Consider the following 23,500-nt stretch of genomic DNA (forward strand, 5'->3'; position numbering starts at 1 on the left):
TGAGAAACAATGCACACCTGTTTTGTCGAGGGTGGGTTTACAAACAGCTGTGCACGGGGAGAGATGTGCTGTGGCCAGAGATACAATTACCTGGGCTTACTGTTGACTTCGTAGCAGAGTGCCTTCTACTTTCTGAACATATGTTATTTATTTGACTGATTTCCCATTTAATTTCTTAGACACTGTGTCGCACTCTCCCTTCTAGCTGGGACGAGAATGTGTTTGTGTACGACCTGGTGAACAGCCAGATCCTGGGAATCCCCACGGATATCTGGATAGGACTGCATGACAGGAGACTGGTAATGTACACACATCCATGTGCTCACACACACACATACAAATACACAAGAACCAATTCTGAATAAATAGATGGAATAATTGAAATGGGATCTAATGTCATTTCGAAATACAACTTGACGTTGATGCCTGTTTCCAGGAGGGCACTCCGGAGTGGACCGACGGCTCTGTCTATCAGTACAGCTACTGGGATGGCAACCAGCCGGATGATGGCATCCACCGCATCCCACAAGAAGAGGACTGTGTGGAAATGTGGTTTCGTCAGAGCAGTGGTGAGAACACATTGGGAAAGAATGGCACGCATGCAAAATACACACCCAAAAAGTAATGACTCAATTGCACAATCCTAAAAATTAATTAATTTTAATAAAAAAAATGGTATATTTCAACCCCATTATGCATCATGAATGAAAAGGGGGTTAGAAAAAAATCCCCATTAATGATTCCTAGCAACAGCCCTGTTTAGATGTATTTATTAAATAATACATTAATCCTGGCGGTTTCACTTTTAGGGCTTTAACTCTACTATGGGAGGCTAGAGAGGGTTCCTACTGTCCATTGAATGGAAACTGCCTGTATTAATATTACTAGTTAGCGCAGAGTCAATGGCTCAAAGGAAACGCCCATACTGGCTGTCCGGCACAATCATTGCTCAATTGATAATCATGGTCCAAAAATTGTCGTATAATTGATTAGACATGATGTATCTGATTAAAAACATATTTGATCATGTGTGTGTGTGTGTGTGTGTGTGTGTGTGTGTGTGTGTGTGTGTGTGTGTGTGTGTGTGTGTGTGTGTGTGTGTGTGTGTGTGTGTGTGTGTGTGTGTGTGTGTGTGTGTGTTTGTGTGTGTGTTTGTATGTCGCTGAGAGTTTGTGTGTGTGTGTGTGTGTGTGTGTGTGCGCGTGTGTGTGTGGGAGAGTTTGTTTGTGTGTGTGTGCGTGCGTGTGTATATATGTGTGTTTGTGTGTGTGTGTGTGTTTTACAGCACTGAGGTCATGGAATGACAACAGCTGTGAGAAGGCCTTTTCTTTTGTTTGCAAGATCCCCACCCTAGAGTACTAGCTCATCCATTGGTCTCTCTCGGCAGAGGCTCTGTGGTCATCACCTCACTGTTCTTATTTTTAGTACACCATCAAACCTGTTAGTGACCTTTTGTGATTGTTAATATAAAAGTATAGTTCATACCTCTGTATTTCTCTTCTTGTAATCATTCTGTTGGCACCTTTACATCAATCAGTAGTTAGGCTCATCAAGGTGATGTGTTATACAATATATGGAATATTTTGTAACAAGTCTTCACTGAAAAGGCGACTTGTTCACACATTCATTCATTCATTCTTTCTTGAAGGGGTGATATCATGCCACCAGGAGTGAGTGTACTATAGCTGTTACAAGCTGTTGGAAATTCTGCGTTTTCCTGTGTAAAGAAGTGGGATTCTCCACCTAGATGTATACTTGGTTGATCATTTTACCAGCCTACCCAGTGGTTTTAGCAAATGTTGCTTAGCTATCCATCATATATCGAGGTGGACACTCCCACTTGTGATGTCACTAAAACACAGAAAAAGGCTGATTTTCAAACGGCTTATAATGCTAATCAAACTCGCCCCTTGTGGCATTATATTAAACCTCTAATAACAATAACTAGCTATGTTGCATAATATTTACCTTCACCCTTTTAAAAAATAGAAACTGTGTAATAGCCTTTAGAGGGATCTACCATCCCTCTAAAAATACATCTCCAGAGATGCCTGTTGTAATAGTCCTTTTATTGCTGAGATATAGGACTTCAGCCATGACCCCTGGTCAACAGGTCTGGGAAAGCTCTTCTGACGTCTATCAAACGAACATGATGCCCTACAAGCTGAGGACTTTAAACACTGTATTTTGGTTTGTTCTATTACCAAGTCAATAATTCCAGCTTGTCAATTGCTGTGGTTGGCCAAGTGAGGCTACGAAGGTCATTGGAAATCAAAATTGGATAGAATTGGTACCCTTCTTTTGCATTGGACATGAATCAGTTTTGTTCTACATTTTCTACAATGATTTTGTAAACTACATACAATAAAAAGCTATTTTCCATGAGTTATTCTATATTGGCTGGTTTATATCTTTACAGTTTCAGAGTACAACACAAAAAAGCATTGGGTGAGTTATTTATTTTGTATCTTACCACAGTATTATTGCGAAACATACTAATATCAAGCAATGATATAACTTATAACCTGTTGACATGTAATTTGAGGCTTTGACGCCTATGAATGATTTGTGTGCGACCAAACGAGGATTTGCATAATTGTGTACATTCTTGGAACAATATTGTAACAATGATTGACTGAACAATGAAGACTGAAAACACAGACACTATTAGGTCTTGAAACGGCCCAGGGATTGGACAGAGTGAACGTACATTCATATTGACGGATTCTATTAATTCAAGTGAAATAAAGGTGTTTGCATACATTGTATGTGCAGTTAAAGAATACTCTCTGCGCTATACACAATCTAGCAAGATGACTACATTAAGAAGTAGAAACAGATACTACAATAAGTAGGCCTACACATGTATTTAGACATATTGTTGAATATACCGTATATTGACAATGACAAGACAGATATAGACTTAAAGCAGAGACAAAATTACAGCAAAATGGTGGAGGAAATTACTCTCACATTTTTGACAAAAACATGTATATATTTTCATTTTATAAAAATGTTTTGTTACAAAATAAGTATTTCTTCTTCTATTGAAGGAAATCACACGTAAATCCTTAACAATAATTCCTGTTTCTTCTTCCCTGAAATCTTCTTATGCCAACTTACCTTGCACGCTAACTCAAGTATATACAGCGGTAGATGTTAACTTTAATGTTGGCAATATCAATGTCAGCTGTACTAACAATCAGTGAAACATTTGAATATGAATTGGACAGTTCATATGATAGTTTAACTGTGATGAGTTGCATGACTCACACTGGGACAAAACACGAAAGCACTAATGAAGGCTAGACTATAGAGGCCAACGTTGTCACCCTCAAGGGTACAAATATGAACAAAATTTGGATTTAGATCTTAGGTAGATCTTTGTTCTGTTATGCAGAACAAATATCAACAAATACGTTCATTATTTGCTCTTTGTTACGCAGACATCATACAACTATTGTGTAACAGCTATTTAAAGAGTAAGTGTATTTATTGTACATTGGTTATCATGTCGATAGGAACTTGCTCATCTGTAGTTCACCACTCAGTGTGCACCGCAGAAACCTCAAAGAACCTTCCAGAGGGCCACACTGAAACCACGCAAAAGTTCAAGCTTGTCAGTAATCAAGTGTTTGGGCAGCTGCCCCCCCCCCCCCCCCCATCAGACGACCCCCAGGGAGGCGGGGGAGACGCGGTGGCACTCGGCCCGGGAGCGCAGCCTGCTCCCCCCCCCCTCCATCAGTGGACCTCCAGGGAGGCGGGGGAGACGCGGTGGCACTCGGCCCGGGAGCGCAGCCTACTCCCCCCCCCCCTCCATCAGTGGACCTCCAGGGAGGCGGGGGAGACGCGGTCGCACTCGGCCCGGGAGCGCAGGCTGTGCCACTGCTCCACGGGGCTCCGCTGGGAGGTCAGCAGGCGGCGCCAGTGGGACGTCTCCGGGGGGCCGGTGGAGAACTGGCCGATCACGACGCGGCCCACGAAGTCATTGCTGCTCTTCATGTTGTGGCCGTACACTGGAGCAGGGAACAAGAGATAACGTGAAGGAGGGGGAAGTGGTGAGCATCAGGAGTCAAGGGGAGTAGCAACCTTCCTTCAATCAAAAGCATTGATTTGCCGTCCTACTTGAATTGATTGATACCATTTCATCAGCAAACGAATCTCCTGTAAAGAATGGATTACATTTGTATACGTAGAAATTGTAAATACATTTAGCTTCAGGAGATATTAACATAAACAATGCTTTTATATTGTTTTAATCACAATAACTTAATCACAATGATGTAATCATAACCCAGTGAGCATTGATGACCCTTCCTACAAGTGAAACTCTCAAATAGACAAGGAGGAACAATCATTGGGAGGAAAACCTTCCCCAGCCCTCTGCTTGATCCGTCTGCCAGTGGGATGACGGCCAGGGATACGTTTGGTGTTGGGTGGAGGACCTCCTCCCCCCCACCCGAAACACCTGCTACCCTTACCAGTGAAGACGAGGCTGGCTTCCCTCAGGTCCTCTCGTGAGACGTGGAAGCTGAAGGACTCATTGTAGAACGGGTCAATGGTCCCTCGCATGCAGCAAGTCTTCTTGGTCTTCACCAACTTCAACCCTGCGACCAACTGCACCTTCACAAAGGGATCTGGGAGGAGAGCCATACGTTTAATGTTTAAATACTATGTCTTGGTCAAGTTAGTCATCTCCATCCTGCAGCTATGAAAATAGACACTATGTCCAAATAATATCTTTCATATCGGACAATCGATCGATCAGTATGTTGACAGGCAGAGGGAGAACCCTCTACTAACCCCCCCTTCAGCCACTGGGGATACCGGGTTCCCGATCATTTGCAAAGTCTTCCGGTATTGGGTATGGGGCTCTCGGTGGGAGGAGGAATAATTACGTCCAATCAGCAAATGTTTAGACATTTATGTTACACCCATTCAGTGTATGCAAATGAATAAACAAGATCATGTTTGGTCCAAAATAAAAGCAAGTGCCTGTTTACTCGCTGCCTGGTCTTGAATTGAAGTGTTTAGATGGTGCAAATCGACAGCAGGATGGGACTGAAGACAGGCAGGGACGCACCTGAGCGCTGGCACATGTCCGTCTGCAGCAGCTGCTTGGCCTTGACGACGTCCACGTTGAGCCTCCCTGCGCTCGGCAGGTAGGTCAGGGACAGCAGCAGCTCCCCTAGCTCCACCTCATTCTGCAACCAAAGAACATGAGAGGGAGCCACTCACTCTCATGACTCTGTACGGAACTCTGATCGTTGTGTGGCCTTTGTTGAGCTCAAAACACAACATCAAAGTCACAATGTACTACTTCTCCAAAATGCAAGCATGTTGTTTTTCTGAACTGCATGGCTTTGTCTTTCACAGTGCTGCGTGTAGCTGTTGGGCCAATTCAATTAAATATTAGTTATACTTTGGACCGGGACAGTCACGGACGTCCGCTGGCTTTGTTTCCGATCGGGGTCCAATTTTCAGAAGTTTTCATTAGACCTTATTATGTGTAGAAACACAGGAGACCATTCACATTGTGTGTACCCCAATCCGAAAAGATTTGGGACTTGTGCTTTGTGGATCGCATGGCTCTCGTGAGAGGCTGATGAAACTTAATTTTTATCTTCTGTGGTATCGTTGTTTCGGTTTATTCATTTATTAATGATGTATTAATATTCAGAGATACAAGGGAAAGAAGCTTGCACTCACTTGGAGATGGTTCATGAGGCATCTCTCGAATACCGGTTGAATCCAGTCTATATCTCTGTTACCATACCTCTGCCTGTATGGGTGTGGGCAGACCGTACCTGTGAGCTGGGGACCAGGGCCCTCCACCAATGCCCTCCCTTGACCAGGTCCACGTCACTCAGAGGCAGCGCCACCTTCCCTATGACACAGTGTCGGGAGAACTTGTCAAAATCCACCACAGACAGCAGCAGCGTCCTCCTCTGGGCCTCCAGGAAGGGCATGACGAAGGTGAAACGCTCCTCAAACACTGGATTCTGGGTCTTCCTCTTCACCCCCGTCTGGCGAGAGTTTTTGTGGTCAGGCAACAGGCTCAGCTTGACGTAGGGGTTGGAGTGGACAGTGTCCTGTCGGGTGCCATCAGAACTCAGAGGAGGGGTAAGGTCGCGGGCCTCGATGACCCGCACACCCAAGTGCCTGTTGATGAGGTCGTATCTGGTTGGGTGGAACACAAAGCAGGAAAAAGCATAATCAGTCAAATATCTTATCTCAACATTTTAAAGTCGTTATTTGCTATTCTCCATTCCAGTGGTTCTCAAATGGGGGTACGCGCTCCCCTAGGGGTACTTTTTGTGCCGGTGTAGGGGGTGCTCAGCGAAAAAAGAAAAAAAAAATCTTGGAGGTAGTGCACTTGTAGAAAAAGTTGGAGAATCACTGCTCTATTACAAACTGAAAAGATTATCGACCAAAAAATAAGTATGATTGGGAGTCAATCTGAAATGCTTTCTGTGACTTATTCCAAACGACTTGATGGGGTTTTAATGATGATGCTTACTGTGTGCTGAAATGGAGCATGCCCAGCTGGTACCGTAGGAGGATCTCATCGTCTGTCAACAAGTCCACGTCGTCACAGCTGGCCTTGTCAGAGTAGAGGCAGGGCTCCAGTTTGTCGCAGTACTGACTCGGAGGGCTCTGGGACCTGCGTGGGGGCTGGACCGCCTCCTTCCGAGGTCCTGCGGCCCAGAGCTCCATGGGTTTGACACTCACCATCAGAGCGCTTGGCTTCTGGTTCTCTGGAAAATGGGAGGAAGACAGTCGAAGCTCGAATGAAGAAGGTTAGGGTTTAAATTATATTTTTGCCCGGTCAGGATTTACACGTGACTTGTGTGCAATAATTCATATTAAGCCCTATAAAAAGACAGAGTAAAGTCATAGGATTTAAGTATACATCTTTAGGAGGCAACTCATATTTGAGACATCAACTGCATTCTGGTTTCTGTGTGGGGGATACAAAACAGAGTTGTGTGTGTCATGTAGGAAGGCGTTTCAACAGGCTGGTTGTCTGTCTTGGTTCTATGCAGATTGAGGTTTTTTTTGTGGGGAGCGAAAGATTTGGAACGAATTGATTAAATATGCAGAATAATCGATTTGTGGATATTCCGCACTGCGATTTCCGCTGCCCTTATATGCTCTATCCAGGCGCCCCCCCTCGCCTAAAGCATCAGGAGTATCTCTGGTCTGTGCGAAAACGTCTGATGCGGCTTCTCTCCTGCTGTGGGTCACGTCTGTTAACTGGGGACCGTCTCAGGACCCGATTCTCCACGAGTGCATGTGTGAACGGCCTATTAGGCAGTACACTGGACATTCTCTGGATTATACCTGGAGGGGTAGTATGTGTGAAAGGCCTATTTGGCACAGAACACTGGACATTCTCTGGATTATACCTGGAGGGGTAGTATGTGTGAATGGAAATGTCAGAATCCAGCCCTCCAGAGTTTAGTCCTGCCTCTTCCTCTCGTCGGCCGCTGCTCCTCACTGCCCACATCAATGTGCTCGAGGTCGCCGGGCCGAGGAAAGTGCTTTCACATTCATCTCACCTGGTGGGCGACCGGCCAGGTTTGATCAGAGCAGACAGCGCGTCAGTGACGGCCGACGGCTCAGGTGGACCTTTAAGCCGGAGAGAACACCCACTGCAGCTGGTGGTTCTCCCTCAGCCCTCGGGATCTTCCCACGCGGCGGGTGGACGCGACATTGTTAATAACATGTCCTCAACCGTTAACTATGATGTCTCTTATATGCTTTGTGTTTATTGAGAAGGTCATGTGCGCTTGTGTCGACTTTTATTCCATCGTCACATTTGTTTGTTACACAGGGTGCTCACCGGCAAGCTAGAGCTTCTTGGCTGTTCTTTGTCGCTGTCTATGTCATGAAGGCTACCTCGTCTAGACTTCGCTTCATGCTAGTGTCCCAGCGTTACGCTGGGATTAAAAGGGACCGGTTATTGGCCTTATTCTAGAATCTAGTGCTTCTTCTTTGCTTTTTTAAGACGATTTAGCTGCTCTTTCCATTTTTAGGCCTTCCAGAGAGTGCCTCCTAACGCCCCTCGTTGGGAGCAGATGTATGAGCGGCCTCCTGCTTGTCTTAGTTGACGGCTTGGGGTTTCCTAGCTCCGCCCCCCGTATAGTGGACGTTGGAGAAGCCTTGTTGCTATGGATCGCCTATTTTTCATGGATTCTAGGAAAAAGGGGTTGAGTCAGAGGTTACAGACTCACTCTTTTCTCCTGATCATCACTTTGCCTGTTCTTAGGAGAATTCAGAGTTTTTATTTAGCTTTTGCATTTCGTACATCCTCTGCTTATTGAGTCTGATGTGCCCTGAGACTTAGGTCTTAGAGACGTGGGTCCAGCAGGAGTACCTTGATCGGGCTCTGCTCGCAGCTTCACCTTAGCCCATAAGGCGAAGCCTAAACTGTATTTCCTACGTCTTTCCCACCAGCTGTACCCTCCAACTGCTGAAAGTATAGCATGGATTTGGTCTGAATCTCCCGGTGACCCACCGTGGTCAGACCATTACTTAAGAACACTCCATGGGCATGTACATACATTGGTGATTGTATCTTCTTTGTTTGAAAGCAATCAAGTGATGCAGATGTTCAATTATACAAAGTGTATTAACTCATAACCTTGTAGTTCTTTTGTGATTGGAAGTCACTTTGTCTTTGTAAGAGATGCATAATTAGATCAAGTAAAAACGACACTGTTTGACTCTACTAACCCAAGGCCAACTCACCAGAGAGCTGTTGGGTGGAGCTGAAGGTAGAGATGGACATCTCGGAGAGGGAGTCGGTCAGGGTGGGGTTGTTGTGCTTTGGGACCAGGCTGTCCATTGTATTTTCAAGTGTAAAGTCCATGTTGCACGGATTCGTTCTAGGGAAAACAGCATATTTATTGTATGTATAATATGTATCTGCCTGTCTGTCTGTCTGTCTGTCTGTCTGTCTGTCTGTCTGTCTGTCTGTCTGTCTGTCTGTCTGTCTGTCTGTCTGTCTGTCTGTCTGTCTGTCTGTCTGTCTGACTTCTTTCTGTATGACTTCGGTCTCTCTCTCTCTCTCTCTCTCTCTCTCTCTCTCTCTCTCTCTCTCTCCTCTCTCTCTCTCTCTCTCTCTCTCTCTCTCCCTCCTCTCTCTCTCTCTCTCTCTCTCTCTCTCTCTCTCTCTCTCTCCCTCTCACTCCCCCCCCTCTCTCTCTCTCTCTCTCTCTCTCTCTCACTCTCTCCCCCTCTCTCTCTCTCTATCTCTCTCTCTCCCCCCCCCTCTCTCTCTCTCTCTCTCTCTCTCTCTCTCTCTCTCTCCCCCCCTCTCTCTCCCTCCCTCTCTCTCTCTCTCTCTCTCTCTCTCTCTCTCTCTCTCTCTCTCTCTCTCTCTCCCCCCCTCTCTCTCTCTCTCTCTCTCTCTCTCTCTCCCCCCCCCCCCTCTCTCTCTCTCTCTCTCTCTCTCTCTCTCTCTCTCTCTCTCTCTCTCTCTCTCCCCCCCCCCCCCCCCCCTCTCTCTCTCTCTCTCTCTCTCTCTCTCTCTCTCTCTCTCTCTCTCTCTCTCTCTCTCTCTCTCTCTCCCCCCCCCCCCCCCCTCTCTCTCTCTCTCTCTCTCTCTCTCTCTCTCTCTCTCTCTCTCTCTCTCTCTCTCTCTCTCTCTCTCCCCCCCCCCCTCTCTCTCTCTCTCTCTCTCTCTCTCTCTCTCTCTCTCTCTCTCTCTCTCTCTCTCTCTCAGGGAGGTGAGACTCACAGCCAGGCGGGGGTCAGGGCGGGGAAGGGCCCCAGTATCTCCACCTCCTCGTCGCTGGAGGAGTAGCAGGCCCGCTCCCAGCACCTCAGCAGACAGGAGTGACAGGCCCAGCGGCAGCAGAGGCAGTCTGACAGCGCGGGCAGCAGGCCCTGGGTCGGGAGGGAGGGAGGGAGGGAGGGAGGGAGGGAGGGACACACATGTTGCGCGTCGTATAAATGAAACCGTGGCTCTTCGTGAGATGGTTAAAGTGGTACAGAATCACCAGCCATTCGGCTTGGTTCCATCGATGTATATTTATCAAAGCGTTACCGTTTTTCTCAGTTGCTTTGGTACATTTTTCTCAAGTGTATTTCTCAAAACAATTCGTGCAAATAGCAAAAGACCATGGATAACCTGCAGAAGCCAGTCTCTTGCTAAAAGTCCTTAGTTCATCTCTCAAAAGTAAATATCTGTGTCAATGAACATGTCAGTGCCATCACAATGACAAGCCCTTGTGTCATTGTATATGGAAAAGACAGTCAAATTGCTTAGTCATGTTCTGGAGGGATGTGGCTAAAGTTTTGAAGACAATTATTGTAAATTGTAAGTTACACCCTAGTGTATGTGGGAGATTGATTGCAAGAGACTGGACAAGATTCACATTTACACTTTGACTGTTTGTACTGTAATTTGTTGACAGACCATGTCATTTCTAGAAATGTGAACAAAGGACAATCTCCTTAGTGTAAACTGTAAATCCATTGCTGTGGGAATTACTGTAAAGTGCAGTCTTCCTCACTCCTCTTCCTCTTCTTCTTCTCTGTGGCTGTCGTCCAATTCCTTGTCCTTCCATTGTCAGACAATGTAACATTGTGTTGTGCTCCAGCTACTGTATATATGTACTTGCCAGTTCATGGTTCATGAGATATCTTTGAGCTATTTCAGTAAGCTGGTTGATCGTTGGTTGATCTAACACTTCACACATTTCCCTTCTTTAAAGAAATTCGAGATTCACCTGGTAGCAATTTACCAATTCAGGACAGATTTAGAAAAGAAGTCTAATGGAAATGTATAGAAATATGCTTGACATATTATGACAACTTTTTCAACCGTTTTGCATGTACAGACTTATGCAATGAACTAATGGCTAAATGTTGTGGGCGTGAGATTATTCAATAGAGACCCATTACAATACATTTTGATCAACATGACATAAGCAATTGATACTGTAGGAAAGAGCAGATAATTATACATAATTGTTTTCATGAATGTACCAAAGCATGTGCAACTTGTTCCAAGAAATGAGAAACTTTTTTTTGATGTGCACAAGTGACACAATGATGTGAAGATTGAACAGGTAGTTTTGAGAATTTCAATTCTGATCTGAGAAATGTACCAAAGCGACTGAGAAATTTGAAATTTTCACAAATTAGAAAGAACAAATAAATAAATAAATAAATATATATATGTATGTGAGTGCCTTAATAACTAAACTATAATTTTGAAATACGTGTCATAGACGTCATCAAAGTGGTTCATGCCAAAGCTTGATAGAAACCGAGGTATTGTAATAAACTGAAAAGTATTTGCTACTGGATTATGGACTGCAGTCAGAACATATTGAGCTAACCATTGACAGATCCGAAAAGCTGGTCAATTTGTTAAAAAACATGATCGTACCATAGTAAAGAGTGGACAATACATTTACATTAACCATTACGTTACCATCGCCATGTTCTATGGAAGAACATGGCGATAACCATGTTCTTCCATACTTCGTAATTTAACTTTAAAAAAAGCACACACACACACACACACACAGACACGCACTCACACGGACGGTGCATGTATCCATGTTTTTGGACATGCTTGTAATGTCAAGCTTAAGCCCATAGCTCCTCTAATGGTAGAGGTTAAACTTGTGCAATATTTTTATTGTTTGCTCTGTACCTCGTCGGGTTCCAACCGTCCTTTTTCACACATGCGATGTGAAGCAGAGGATCATGGGAATGAAGAGGAGATGAGAGAACATTGTTTAGCAGTTTTACCTAAAGCCCAGTTCAGACCAAAGATTCACCTTAACACACATCGAGTGATGCTGACCTACTGTCTTGACAAAAATTAATCCGCCCAGAATTTTAAAATACTTTTTTTTGGGGGGGGGGGGGGGGGGGGGAGCTGTATTTTTGTCGAGGTGCCGCTGAACAAAACACCAAACCCTAACTAACTCCCGACGAGCTGGCTGTTGACTTGCTTGGTTGACTCAGCCGCATATGTGTGAACATATGTGTGTATGTATGTGTAATACTTGTATGGTTGACTCCGCCATACATAAGAAAGTAAACACATGTATATGTAAGTCGCTTTGCAGAAGAGCGTCTGCCAATATAAGTGAACATTTAGTTGATAAACCTTAGAATGTACTTCTACGACTTGGGCGTTGGTTCAAGTTGAACGTTTCTATCTGTCTGTCCCTGCATTGCACCAAGGGGACAACCTTTATGTTTTTGTCATTATCCTCTAAATTTCTCTTCTCCACTCTCCTGAAGCATCCCTCTCCCTTGCTCCTCACACTCTGAATGCCCCATCCCGACCTTTGTCGTAATGTTGCTCCAGCAATTAGCTGTGGCTGTAGCCATAGCAACAGGACTGGCTTCTATGCCCTGCCCCCCCAGAACTAATGCAGTCAGAGCTCGAGAGAGACAGAGAGATAAGAGAGAAACAGACTCAAAGATGCTCAGAGTGAGGGAGGTGGGCGAAAAGACAGGATCAAGGCAGAATGACTTTAGGTGGTGGGGGATGAGAGGGCGAGAGAGACAGAGATATGAAGAGGAGAGCAGAAAGGCTGGACACGGGTAGAGGAGTTGGCACCCACGTCATACAATAGTCTACTGAGAATTACTATGAGGCAGGGTGGGACAGGCAATCATGCATCTCAATAGACATACACGTAAACAGAAAGGCCTTTAAATAGCCTTGAAAAACATGCATGAAACAAAGATGTAAGCTATAACCATGCGTAAGCTTTTTCCCTTAAGACCTACATGCTACACGATTAAAATGTTCTGCTTTATTGCAATTAAGGTGTCAAGTACTGTGGTTCTGAGGCCTATGTCATTTTGTTACATTTATGTAAAGTAAGTAAAATACATGTGATGAGAATGAATGTACCCTTTCAGCGATGTGGTGAGGAGACATGCAACAGGTGAACCCAGTACATGGACAGAGCTTGATCCATGCACTACAGCGGGTCTGTGACGTAGCCCCATGTGGAGAATAAATACTAAGAACGTTAAATTACTTGTTTTTTCCAAGAGAATACTGTACCATATCTCATACGTTTAAAAGCTTCCCTTGACATTACTTACAACAACCTAAACAGTTACACACACAAAAAAGAATATATGTTAAGAACAAAACATGACTTCACTTCTTCACACCATTGAAACACCTTTAAGGAAATGTAACGGGGAGAACATACCGAGAGGAGCAGCATGGAGTAAATACAACATTCAGATAGAATCTACCGATGGGGAGGAGGAGGAGGATGGGAGAGAAGCCCAAGGGAGGCTGTGTCTGTTCTCTGCACAACAACAGGTGTCCGCGGAAGAGAGCAAGACGTCGTGAACCACCGCCCAGACGCAGAGCCCAGCCTACCGTAGACTGAGTCTCCAGTGGACGTTGTGTTCGGACCGCAGTGGGAGCCTACCTGTGTGTACGCCATTGCGTCCCTTTCTCCAGGTCTCTCTGCTCTCATGGTACGGCACTCAGCCATGCCTCCCCCAAGCTTCCTATCACTTTGATTCCAGAAAGATCCATTCCTTTCCCTCCAGGCTTCCTCTTCCTCATCTGGTGTACTTCCTTTGAATAAATGGCAGCATGATCTCACCACTCTCTCTCACACATCTATTCCATCTCCAGTCACTCTTCCCCTCCTCAACCCCACCCATCTCTCTCTCTCCCTCTCTATCTCCCTCTCTCCCTCTCTCTCCCACTCTCTCTCATGAATGACTGTCATCATGGGAGACAGTCTGGCTGCCTGGTACAGGTTTGCATACACCATAAGCTGGGAACACACAGAAGCTGCACTTTCCCAGAGCCGTGCATGGTGTATGTTGTATAATGGTGCTCATGTGCTCATGAAGCTAATTTTGTCTGTATATAAATTCAGACACAGTGTATGTATAGAAATCCATACACAGTTCATGTATTTCTGAATTTGTCAAGGGAAGAATACCAGTTGATCACTGAGTTACAAAATAGATTTTTTTTCAGGTAGCATGTACAGTTGTACTTATGAATAACAAGGATACTAATGTACTGCAGGAAAGGGAATTTGATTTTATGCATGTTATGTTGTGATGAATATATTTCAAATGATAAAGAAGTATCGTTTTGACAACTTTAGTTAAAATAAGTGTGAGTGTTACTAAAAGGGTTGGTGTAGTAGGGCTAGTGTGAGTACTAGGGTTAGAATTAGTTATCGGGTTATTTTAGTAAAAGGAATAGGGTTAGTAAAAGGTGAGTGTAGCGCATAGGGCTAGTGTCAGCAATCGGGTTGGTTTGAATAATCAGGTTAGTGTTGGGCTAAGTGTTGGTTATAGGGTTAGTGTTAGTAATAGGGTTAGCATTAGTATAAGGGTCAGTGTAAAAGCAATAGTGTTGGTAATAGGGTTAGTCGAGTAGGGTTAGTACTAGTAATAGGGTTAGTGTTAGTAACAGGGTTAGTACTAGTAATAGGGTTAGTGTTAGTAACAGGGTTAGTACTAGTAATAGGGTTAGTGTTAGTAACAGGGTTAGTACTAGTAATAGGCTGTGTTATTAATAGGGTTAGTATTAATAATAGGATCAGTGTGTGTGCGTGCATTCTTTTGTGCGTGCGTGTGTGTGTGTGTGTGTGTGTGTGTGTGTGTGTGTGTGTGTGTGTGTGTGTGTGTGTGTGTGTGTGTGTGTGTGTGTGTGTGTGAGTGATAGGGCTGAGGAACCACAAAAGGAGTCATATGCTTCCTTACAGTCCTCAGCTGATGTGTTGATGAGACACTGTCATGCTGTCTCTATATTGTACATGCTTTACAAACCCTTACGATGTACAATGTGGGTCGATTGTTTGATTGTCAGGACCAGTGTATATGAACCCTGCTCCCCTCCCTGGTCCAGGTCATCTCTGTAAGCATCATTAGTACAACGTTCTGGTAAACAGACAGACGTTTAACTGATTCTGGTCCCCTTGTAGTTCTTGCCTCTTTGAAGGGATAAATGTTTTTGAACCTTATCTTGGTTATTTGAAGAACCATGGATAAAAAAGTTATTTAAATAACTTTTGAGCACCCAGTTCTCTGCGTAACTCGTCCTGGAACTATTGATACCTAGATCATGACACAGATTTTCAGATTAGCCAAATATACCATAACCAGCATGCTTTTATTCTTAGCTGAGAAAAGCCATGTAAAAGTCTAAACACATCTTTTTAAATAATATAAAAAACAGCAACAGAAAAATCATGCACGGAATTTACATAGACAATATAAATCTTGGACTAGAAGCAATTGTATTATTAATATCCCAAACAATACGTTTATATTTACGGTTCGTCCACTAATGTTTAGCATGCCTTGCGTGTCATAGTGTAAAGTCATGATTCAATGTGTCCGTGTTGGTACATTTGAATGAGATTTGTGTCCATTGATGAACGTACGTATGTGTCTAAGTTAATACGTTTTACATGTGTACGGTTTTGTGCAGGCCGTCCCTGAAGAGCAAACCGATAACCTTATCACTGTCTGATGGTATAGTATCTCTGTATCCCTGGACATGAGCTGTGACACATACTGTGAAGGTAACGCCATGTTCTAAAGAGCAGCGTAGTGCAGAGACAACAGACACATAGATGTCCACATGGAGCTGTGTGTGTGTGTGTCGCAGGAGTCCACTGGGGAAGCGGACACTACCATGACATCACTGTCCTCATAGCAACCCGCAGCATGCCCTGAGGGGCACACGTGTGCATCGTCAACTCATGAGTCACTGCATGCATAATGATGCCAATCTGATGATATAACAATACTTATGGTTACATGAATCGTGTACATGACATCACTGTCTTTGTTCTCGGTCACTTCCAGACGTGTCTGTGTCCCGGCGCTCCGAGCTCGGCGAACCTCCCCGGCGGGCGAGTGAGGCGGATCAGCCGGTGGAGGTGTGTCCACGTGTACGCCAGGCGCCCCGACACCATGCCTAGCTGCGCAGCGGGGATCCCTGCCCAGAGGTTCCCCCCGGTCGCCCTCGGAGCCCCTCCCGCCGTCTCCTTGGCCGGTTTGGAGAACACCACGGGTTCTGGCGGCAGGCTGTCGGCGCCGTCGCCTCCCAGGAACAGATGAGCGATGGACCGCCTCGCCAGGGCCGCGCTGAGGCTCTGGACCAGGTCTTCCACGCGGGCCACCAGGTGGCGCTCCTCCCAAGCCTCGGCGGGGATCCCCAGCAGCAGACGCATCCAGGCGGTCTTCAGCACGTAGGAGGAGAGCACCGCCCTCCAGGCCTCCGCCCCCGGGCCGTCCAGGGCCTGGCCCCCCAGGTCCCGGACGGCCTTGACCAGCTGCAGGCACTTGAGATGGCAGGAGCCTCGGGGGAGCTGAGTCCTCTTCCACCCCAGCAGCCTCTGCTCGTGCTGGGGGAAGAAGAGCGTCCACAGGTCCCTCCGCTGACCGCGCTGCCCCGGGAGCGCCGCCGCGGCGTCCGTCGGGACGAGGTAGACGCCGTTGCCGAGGAGGAAGACGGGGATCATGCGCACCACGGTGGAGATGTGGCAGCAGATGTAGTCGGGCTGCTGGGTGAGGTGCAGCTGCACGCACTGGTCGGACGGCGTGAGGCTGAGTCTGCAGTGCTGCTCGTGGGAGTAGCGCACGGAGGCCAGGCAGTGCTGCATCGTGTGAAGGAACCAGCGGAGGACCGAGGCCGATAGGATCATGTAGACTCTGCTCCCCTTCTCACCTCGACCAGACGGGGGTTCCTGGGGGCAAGGCCGCAGGAAGGTGCTGGCAAAGGCTGGGTGTCTGCGCAACCATTCTTCATGTAGGGGCACTTCCATGCAGCCTTTGGGAACAGGACCGCAGGTGTCCTCCTCAATAGTATTCAACACGTCCGCCTCGTCCCTGTCCTTGTCTTCGTACTCTCTCTTGAGGGCAGTCTTCTCCTGATCACTCCCTCGTATCTCTTGCCCGCTCTTGGGCCTCTTGTGTTTTTTCTGCTTGTCATTTTTCTTCCTCTGGACCGAACATGCGTGTTTCACTTCTGCTTTGGTTTCCTCCTCACCCTTACCCACATCCGTCTCTCTCTGGTCCCTCTCTCCCCCCCCCGGCCCCCACACGATCCTGGGCTGGGGCTTCAGTCCGCTGGGGACCCTCAGTGGGACGAGGATGTCAAAGCAGTCCGGAGAGCCGGTCTTGTGTTCCTCATAGGTGCTACCCACCTGGCGGTAGAGGTTGGGTCGGTGGTTAGACGGAGGATCGACTTATTTTCAACATTATTAAGCAAGATAATGTACAGTGTGGTCATAAGAAGGAGAAGTTGTAAATCATAGGTTGATCCACAATCGACAGGCTCTGAAAGTGCACGTAAAATCACCTTTATTCTTGTTAAACCCTGTCTCAAACATACAGCTTTGCATCTGCCCTGGTATGCAGATATCTTTGTGTTTTGGCACCACATTGCTTTAGTGATTGCTTGTACATCGTGACCTCACAAGTATAGGAGCATAGGAGGGTTAAGGGCAGTGACAAAGTTTTGGTCATTGTTCAATAACCTGCAAGAAGTGGCAAAGTTTTCATTCAGCTCCCTTACGGTATATTGCAGTTAATTAGGATTCTAAATCACTACGACTCTCTCAAGTCCTCACATAGTGGCAGAGTATCGCTTACAGAAAATCCCATGATGCATTCTGCCGTACCAGCCCTATAGCCTTAACGCAAAATAAGGAATCACCTGTAAGAAGTCGCCCCGGAGAGAAAGGCCCGACTCAGGGGTTGTGGAGGTGCGGCCGGCTCTGATCAGGTCTCCCACCACCTTGGCTACGTTGGCTTTGCTGTGGCCCACCATGTGAGGCGAGAGCCGCACACATCGGTTATAGAAGTCGTCCAGAAGCTGCTGCCGAGGTACTGTGTCTGTGAGCCGAGCTCCTTTTCCTGCCCTCCTCGGCTGGTGGGAGCAACAGAACCTGGAAGTGGAACAGAAGTATGGATATGTGTTTCCATACTATGCCAAGTCAGAGCCGAAATGCTTTGTGATAGTTTGAATTAAATTGACTTGCACTTTTACAGCGGGTATTTAACTTTGCCATGCACACAGTTATCATGCCAGATCATTCATCACTTGATGAGGATACCCGTACTGAATAACTTTCTGGATTTAGAACCAGACTGAGATTAAATGGGAACATCCTCACTTAAAGATTAATCAATGTGGTGCTCCTTAAAAGTCAACATTTCAAAGCAGCCTCCTTAAGAGTTTGCGACTCTTCCAATGAAAACCTTGAATCTGTTTGTTTTCAATGACATGCAGGAGGATAAGCAAACACGTTGTGGGGGTTCATTCAAAGTCTGTAGCTACCTGAGGCTGAGGAAACACAGCGCGCCGGCCAGAACAAGCTTGAAGAGCAGAAAAAGAATGGAATAGCTTGCTTCATCCCAGCAGCCGCCCCCTCCCGGTGGGTCTCTGGAAACGTCTGACTTCTGCTCCGAGTTCAGTGTTTGTGTACAGTGGTGAAGGACCACCGCGATGGCCACCAAAAAGAGGAGAACAGGCCAGAAGACCCGCAGGTTGCATGTGTAAACGCGTATCATCCTACCCAAGCTTGTTGTCTCTCCTCTTCCCCTTCCTGACTCATCTTTGACTCTGGTCTGTTTTCAAGTGACGTTGGTTTTGTTCATTTTGCTGGGTTGTTTATGGAAGACTTTGGTTTGGTTATGGAAGACTTAAGTTAAGTTAAACTCATGTTAATGCACACGAAAAAACGATTCACTACAATGATGTGCAGTGCTGTCTAGAGACGCTGTTCTTGTTTAGCTTCCTCAAACGCCTGTGTACTTTTCTCTCATCAAGACGCCTAAATCATATCTTATCAGGCTACAAACAGATGATTATACATTCACAGACTCACTCAAGGTTGCTTTAACCGTCTCCTTCCTGTCTTTCTCTCATTTGGGTCGACAGTTCCTTCCTCGTTCACTCAAATCTTCTTCGAACCGCTGCCTTTCCAACCCTCCCTCTCTCCTCCTCTCTCTCTCTGACAAATGACATCTCTGTGATCTCCATACTGCTGCCGGTTACCAACCAGGAAGTTCCTCATGAGAGAGGAATTTCAACATGGGAGGAAGAGAGCAGAAGGAGGCCGCGCGCTCTCAACCCTCCTCCCCCTTCTCTTCTTTAAGGGAAACAGAGGGAGGGGGAATTCAAGCATCAACTTTTGCGCCACAAACATTTTGTCCAGACCCAGTGAACTGCACCCCAGGGAGTAGGCAGGGGGCTGGTCAGCTTTCTCTCTTTTTTTTTTGGTTTGACTCATTCAAATTGCTCAGAAAAATAACTTTACTGATGCGTCAAAGCTTTAATAGGTTTGGAAAACTTTTTGTGCGACGTATTCTATGTGTATGCGTGTTCACTTATTGGCTTAACCCTCACATGTTCAGAAGACAGACCCTTACAGGCATTTTAGTTGTCCAAAAACACAGCTTTACAAATGACATGCCGGAGGCAAACTCTTCCATAACAGAGGAACTAGTCTTTCAAGCTTACCAGTTGGTTTTATTTGGTCCACACTTTACTATATCTTGTATGACTACTTCCTTTATTGAAATAGCAGACCGATTTTAGTTCAGACAGTTTAAAAGTGTTTCAACATGGGCACATTGCATACTTCAATTATTGGTCACATTAAGTACACATTCTCGTGTGTGGTATATATATATACCCGTGTGTGTGTGTGTGTGTGTGTGTGTGTGTGTGTGTGTGTGTGTGATTATCAGGGAAGTCAGGGAATTGTATTTAAGTTTGGATCTTAAGAATGTGGCAAACACTTTGCAGTATAAAAATAGATGGTTGTCGAGCCTCTTTTAGACCATGTGACGAAAAGGATGAAAAAGGGGCAGGAGGTCAGTCCATTACTGGTATCTAACCCAGCTCCGTTTACCTCATCTTCGTTTGTTTATCCCTCTCACGCTCTCACTGTACGTAAATGTAAAGCTTGGCACACTAAAGTGACCAGGGAGAGAGCTTTGGTTTCCTAATAGGTTGTCTAAATCCGTTTGAGTATTTGTTTACATATATATATATATATATAGTATACCCTACATAAAGTGTCTCTAGTTTTCAATGTGTATGCATTTATCATTAATCTTCGTGATTATTAATCTGCCACACAATCAAAAGTCATCCTGATGCCCAAAGAGATAAGAGAGTGGGTGAGGAATCTACATTGTAAATGTAAACAGTGCTGCCAGGGTCCTGATGAGGGTGCGCAAGCATGACCACATCACCCCCATCCTGAAATCACTGCACTGGCTCCCTGTCTCACTCAGAATTGAGTACAAGGTCTCCCTCCTCACCCACCAGTGCCTTCACGGACTTGCCCCCCTCTACCTTCAGGAACTCCTCACCCCCCCGACAAACTCACGTACACTCCGTTCAGGATCCACTCACACCCTCCAAACCCGACATACGAAGCTGTGCACCATGGGTGATCGGGCCTTTTCTGCTGCTGCCCCTAGACTATGGAACGCCCTCCCTGACCACCTGAGGGCTCCACAGACTACAGCTCTTTTTAAACGGAACCTCAAAACCCATCTCTTTAAAAGAGCATTTAGCTAAACTTTCTTTGAGGTTCCCCCTTTTTTTAATAGTTTTTTGGTATTTTTTTCTCTGAAGCACTTTGAGATTCTTGAATATAAAGTGCATTATAAATAAAATGTATTATTATTATTATTATTATTAAATATAAACAAACATTATGACATAATAAAATGTATTACTATTTATAATTGTTCAGTACCATGAGCTCCTGTAGTCATAAGAAGACAAACCATTCCCACAACACACCGTCAAACTCAAAGCAGGAATCACTTGAGGACAATCAGGACAATGTATTATGGATGTTTTTATGGGACTTTATAATTTGCAACCCACAAAGACAATTCAGATTGCGTTAACCCTGAAACACAAATATTTGGCACTTGTGCCTATTAAAATGATATCCACACATATTTCAATGTCCATGAAAGCACATTGTTTACTTGTGTCTTGTCAAATTAATCCATACTCACTTTATAACAGAATTTGACATGTGAACTAAAGAAAGGTCTGTCACGTGTACATAGAATACTCCTGTAGATGGTTAAATGCATAAATGAAATGAGTTGTAACCCACAGAGTCCAGTTCCCACTGGTGTAACACTGTGGGGGTGTGGGTAGATGATGGCTGGTTGAAGCAGCCTCACCTGGCGGACTCCTGGGCTGCACACCTGTTGCACGTTGAGTAATCAGTGTGCACAGGTTAGACCAGCCAGTTCCATACACACTCAGGAAACCTCCCGTATGGCACTGCAGCACCTTTGCATAAAGCTGATTCCTATGTTTGTAGGAGCCCAGAAAGCCACCTAGGAGGAGTTGAGCGTGGACCTTTGCCACACTGGCCAGGGTAGGAAAGGTCCAATGCCAAAGTTTGATAATGAACATGGCAAGGAGCTCCACTGCCATCCGGGAGATCTCCCGAGTGTGTTTGGAGATGGCTGGTTTAATGTGTCAACACTTATGACTCAATGTGCAACAGGTGTGTAGCCTCACCTAGCTCCAGAGCCAATCAGACTCGGCCAGACGAGCCTGCCCCGACCAGCTATCATTCACAAACATCGCCGCAAACACGATCCCCAAATATTCTTTACTTGTGTTTTAGAATCAACACTATCATTCAGAACAGAACTTTGAGCACAAACTAGACTATGCTCATTTGTGGATCTCCAGAGTTTTGTCCAATGTGTACCGAAGCTGTTTGTGTACATAGTATACACCTGTGGGTGGCGATATGTGAGCCAGTAGGTGGCAGAATACCTCAAATGCTGTTTTCTGTGTTACGTGGGTGTTTTTACCCTCTTACTGTTTGAGAACTCAGGGTTGGAGGTCAGGAGCTTCAGCTTACTGTCTCCATAGAGACGGGGGGTCAAACCAGCACAACCTATAACCCAGCGGCCTGAACTCATAATCTGGGTTATTAATATACCCCAGCATTTTTGGTTTGTAGTAACATAATTGTTTCTGCAGTAGTACGCTTTTAACTGTTCCTACAGTGGTATTAAGGTTACGATGAGTTTCTACAGTTGTGTAATGGTTACTGTGAATGTGTACAGTAGTCATTTTCTACATCAGTGAATTTATTGCTGTGATTACTACGGTTTAAATTTGATTACTCTGTTTTTAAACCTTTTCACCATCCGTTACGTACTATATTCACAGTAATTAACTGTGCAGAAACCCAGTAAATAACTGTCCTGGAGAGCATCCTGATCACCTGGCTTCACATTCTGTCTCCCTACACAGATCAGTCTGGGCCGGGCGGGAGCCTTTGCCTCGACAGACAAACTTCTTCAGCCAATCAGTGTGTCTGAAAACATAACACGCAATCAATGTGAGCGGGTCACTGGACGCACGTCTTTTCCAGCATGAAACTCTGCTGGTGCATCGCCCTTACCTCTCATTGCTTCGGACCATGGCTTCGGACACGGTTTTACCAGTAACGGCCTGTATTGTACCTCATCACTACGACACCCTCCCTGTTTTTTCTGTTTACGTCATCCCCTGATTGATCCCAATTACGTCGTCATTTCTGGAAATCAATATGTGTGGCTAGAGGTCCAGACTGATCCGTTTAGAGAAACAGAATGTGAGGTCATGTGAACAGGATGGTCTCCTGGCTGCTCAACTGCTGGGATTCCCCCAGAAATAGCTTATGGAGGGGCATGTGCTCCCGGGAAAGAGGCACACAAATGGTCTGTGCCCTAAAATAGGAAAAGTGAAATCAAGGTTGTTGGTCTAATCAAATTCTCTTAGTCAAAAAAAAAAAAAGGATATAGACGCTGCTGTAGGCAATATTTTTAGAGTTAGAAAGAGAGCAGAAGAGAGAATGATTTTGAAAATAAAGAACCCATAAATAACCCTCCTTCCCTCAGATTCTCTGCCATTGAGAAGTTTTGCATTCGGGCGCCAGAGGGACCCCGATAGTGAGGAACAAGGGGAATGCTGAAAGGTCCAGCAGAACGACGGAGGAGGAGGGGGGGGGGCTGTCGTAGCAGTTTGACGTTTCTCTGTGACGTCGAGAAGGGCAGACTCAGTCGAGTGGCCTGCCTTGAGTCGAGACTGGTGAGGCCCAGATGCTCGTCGAGTGGCCTGCCTTGAGTCGAGACTGGTGAGGCCCAGATGCTGCTTGAGTCGAGACTGGTGAGGCCCAGATGCTGCTTGAGTCGAGACTGGTGAGGCCCAGATGCTCGTCGAGTGGCCTGCCTTGAGTCGAGACTGGTGAGGCCCAGATGCTCGTCGAGTGGCCTGCCTTGAGTCGAGACTGGTGAGGCCCAGATGCTCGTCGAGTGGCCTGCCTTGAGTCGAGACTGGTGAGGCCCAGATGCTGCTTGAGTCGAGACTGGTGAGGCCCAGATGCTCGTCGAGTGGCCTGCCTTGAGTCGAGACTGGTGAGGCCCAGATGCTCGTCGAGTGGCCTGCCTTGAGTCGAGACTGGTGAGG

The 23,500-nt window shown here is 45.9% G+C and overlaps 3 protein-coding genes across 4 annotated transcripts in view; 1 reads left to right on the plus strand and 2 right to left on the minus strand.

Moving 5' to 3' along the window:
• clec19a (C-type lectin domain containing 19A) overlaps window positions 1-2,438 on the plus strand; it is a 3,450-nt gene extending 1,012 nt beyond the window's left edge. For both annotated transcript variants that reach the window (XM_056605373.1, XM_056605382.1), the window contains exons 3-5: window positions 206-299; window positions 437-569; window positions 1,286-2,438. In XM_056605373.1, the coding sequence (XP_056461348.1) occupies window positions 206-299; window positions 437-569; window positions 1,286-1,362 (304 nt within the window). In that variant the 3' untranslated portion in view covers window positions 1,363-2,438. The remainder of the gene's footprint in view (window positions 1-205; window positions 300-436; window positions 570-1,285) is intronic.
• Window positions 2,439-3,819: 1,381 nt separating this feature from the next.
• syt17 (synaptotagmin XVII) lies at window positions 3,820-11,458 on the minus strand. The gene is made up of 8 exons (XM_056606956.1): window positions 11,450-11,458; window positions 9,746-9,894; window positions 8,755-8,891; window positions 6,521-6,758; window positions 5,808-6,180; window positions 5,084-5,204; window positions 4,482-4,637; window positions 3,820-4,016 (listed from the first exon to the last, which is right to left on the minus strand). The coding sequence occupies exons 1-8, from the start codon at window positions 11,456-11,458 to the stop codon at window positions 3,820-3,822; spliced, it is 1,380 nt and encodes a 459-aa protein (XP_056462931.1).
• Window positions 11,459-14,749: 3,291 nt separating this feature from the next.
• On the minus strand, window positions 14,750-19,038 carry LOC130400954 (inositol 1,4,5-trisphosphate receptor-interacting protein-like 2). Its single transcript, XM_056605090.1, has 3 exons — window positions 18,326-19,038; window positions 17,702-17,933; window positions 14,750-17,189 (listed from the first exon to the last, which is right to left on the minus strand). The coding sequence occupies exons 1-3, from the start codon at window positions 18,556-18,558 to the stop codon at window positions 15,837-15,839; spliced, it is 1,818 nt and encodes a 605-aa protein (XP_056461065.1). The 5' UTR covers window positions 18,559-19,038; the 3' UTR covers window positions 14,750-15,836.
• Between the last annotated feature and the right edge of the window lie 4,462 nt (window positions 19,039-23,500).

Source organism: Gadus chalcogrammus, chromosome 2, assembly GCF_026213295.1.
Source record: "Gadus chalcogrammus isolate NIFS_2021 chromosome 2, NIFS_Gcha_1.0, whole genome shotgun sequence".
NCBI lineage: Eukaryota > Metazoa > Chordata > Actinopteri > Gadiformes > Gadidae > Gadus > Gadus chalcogrammus.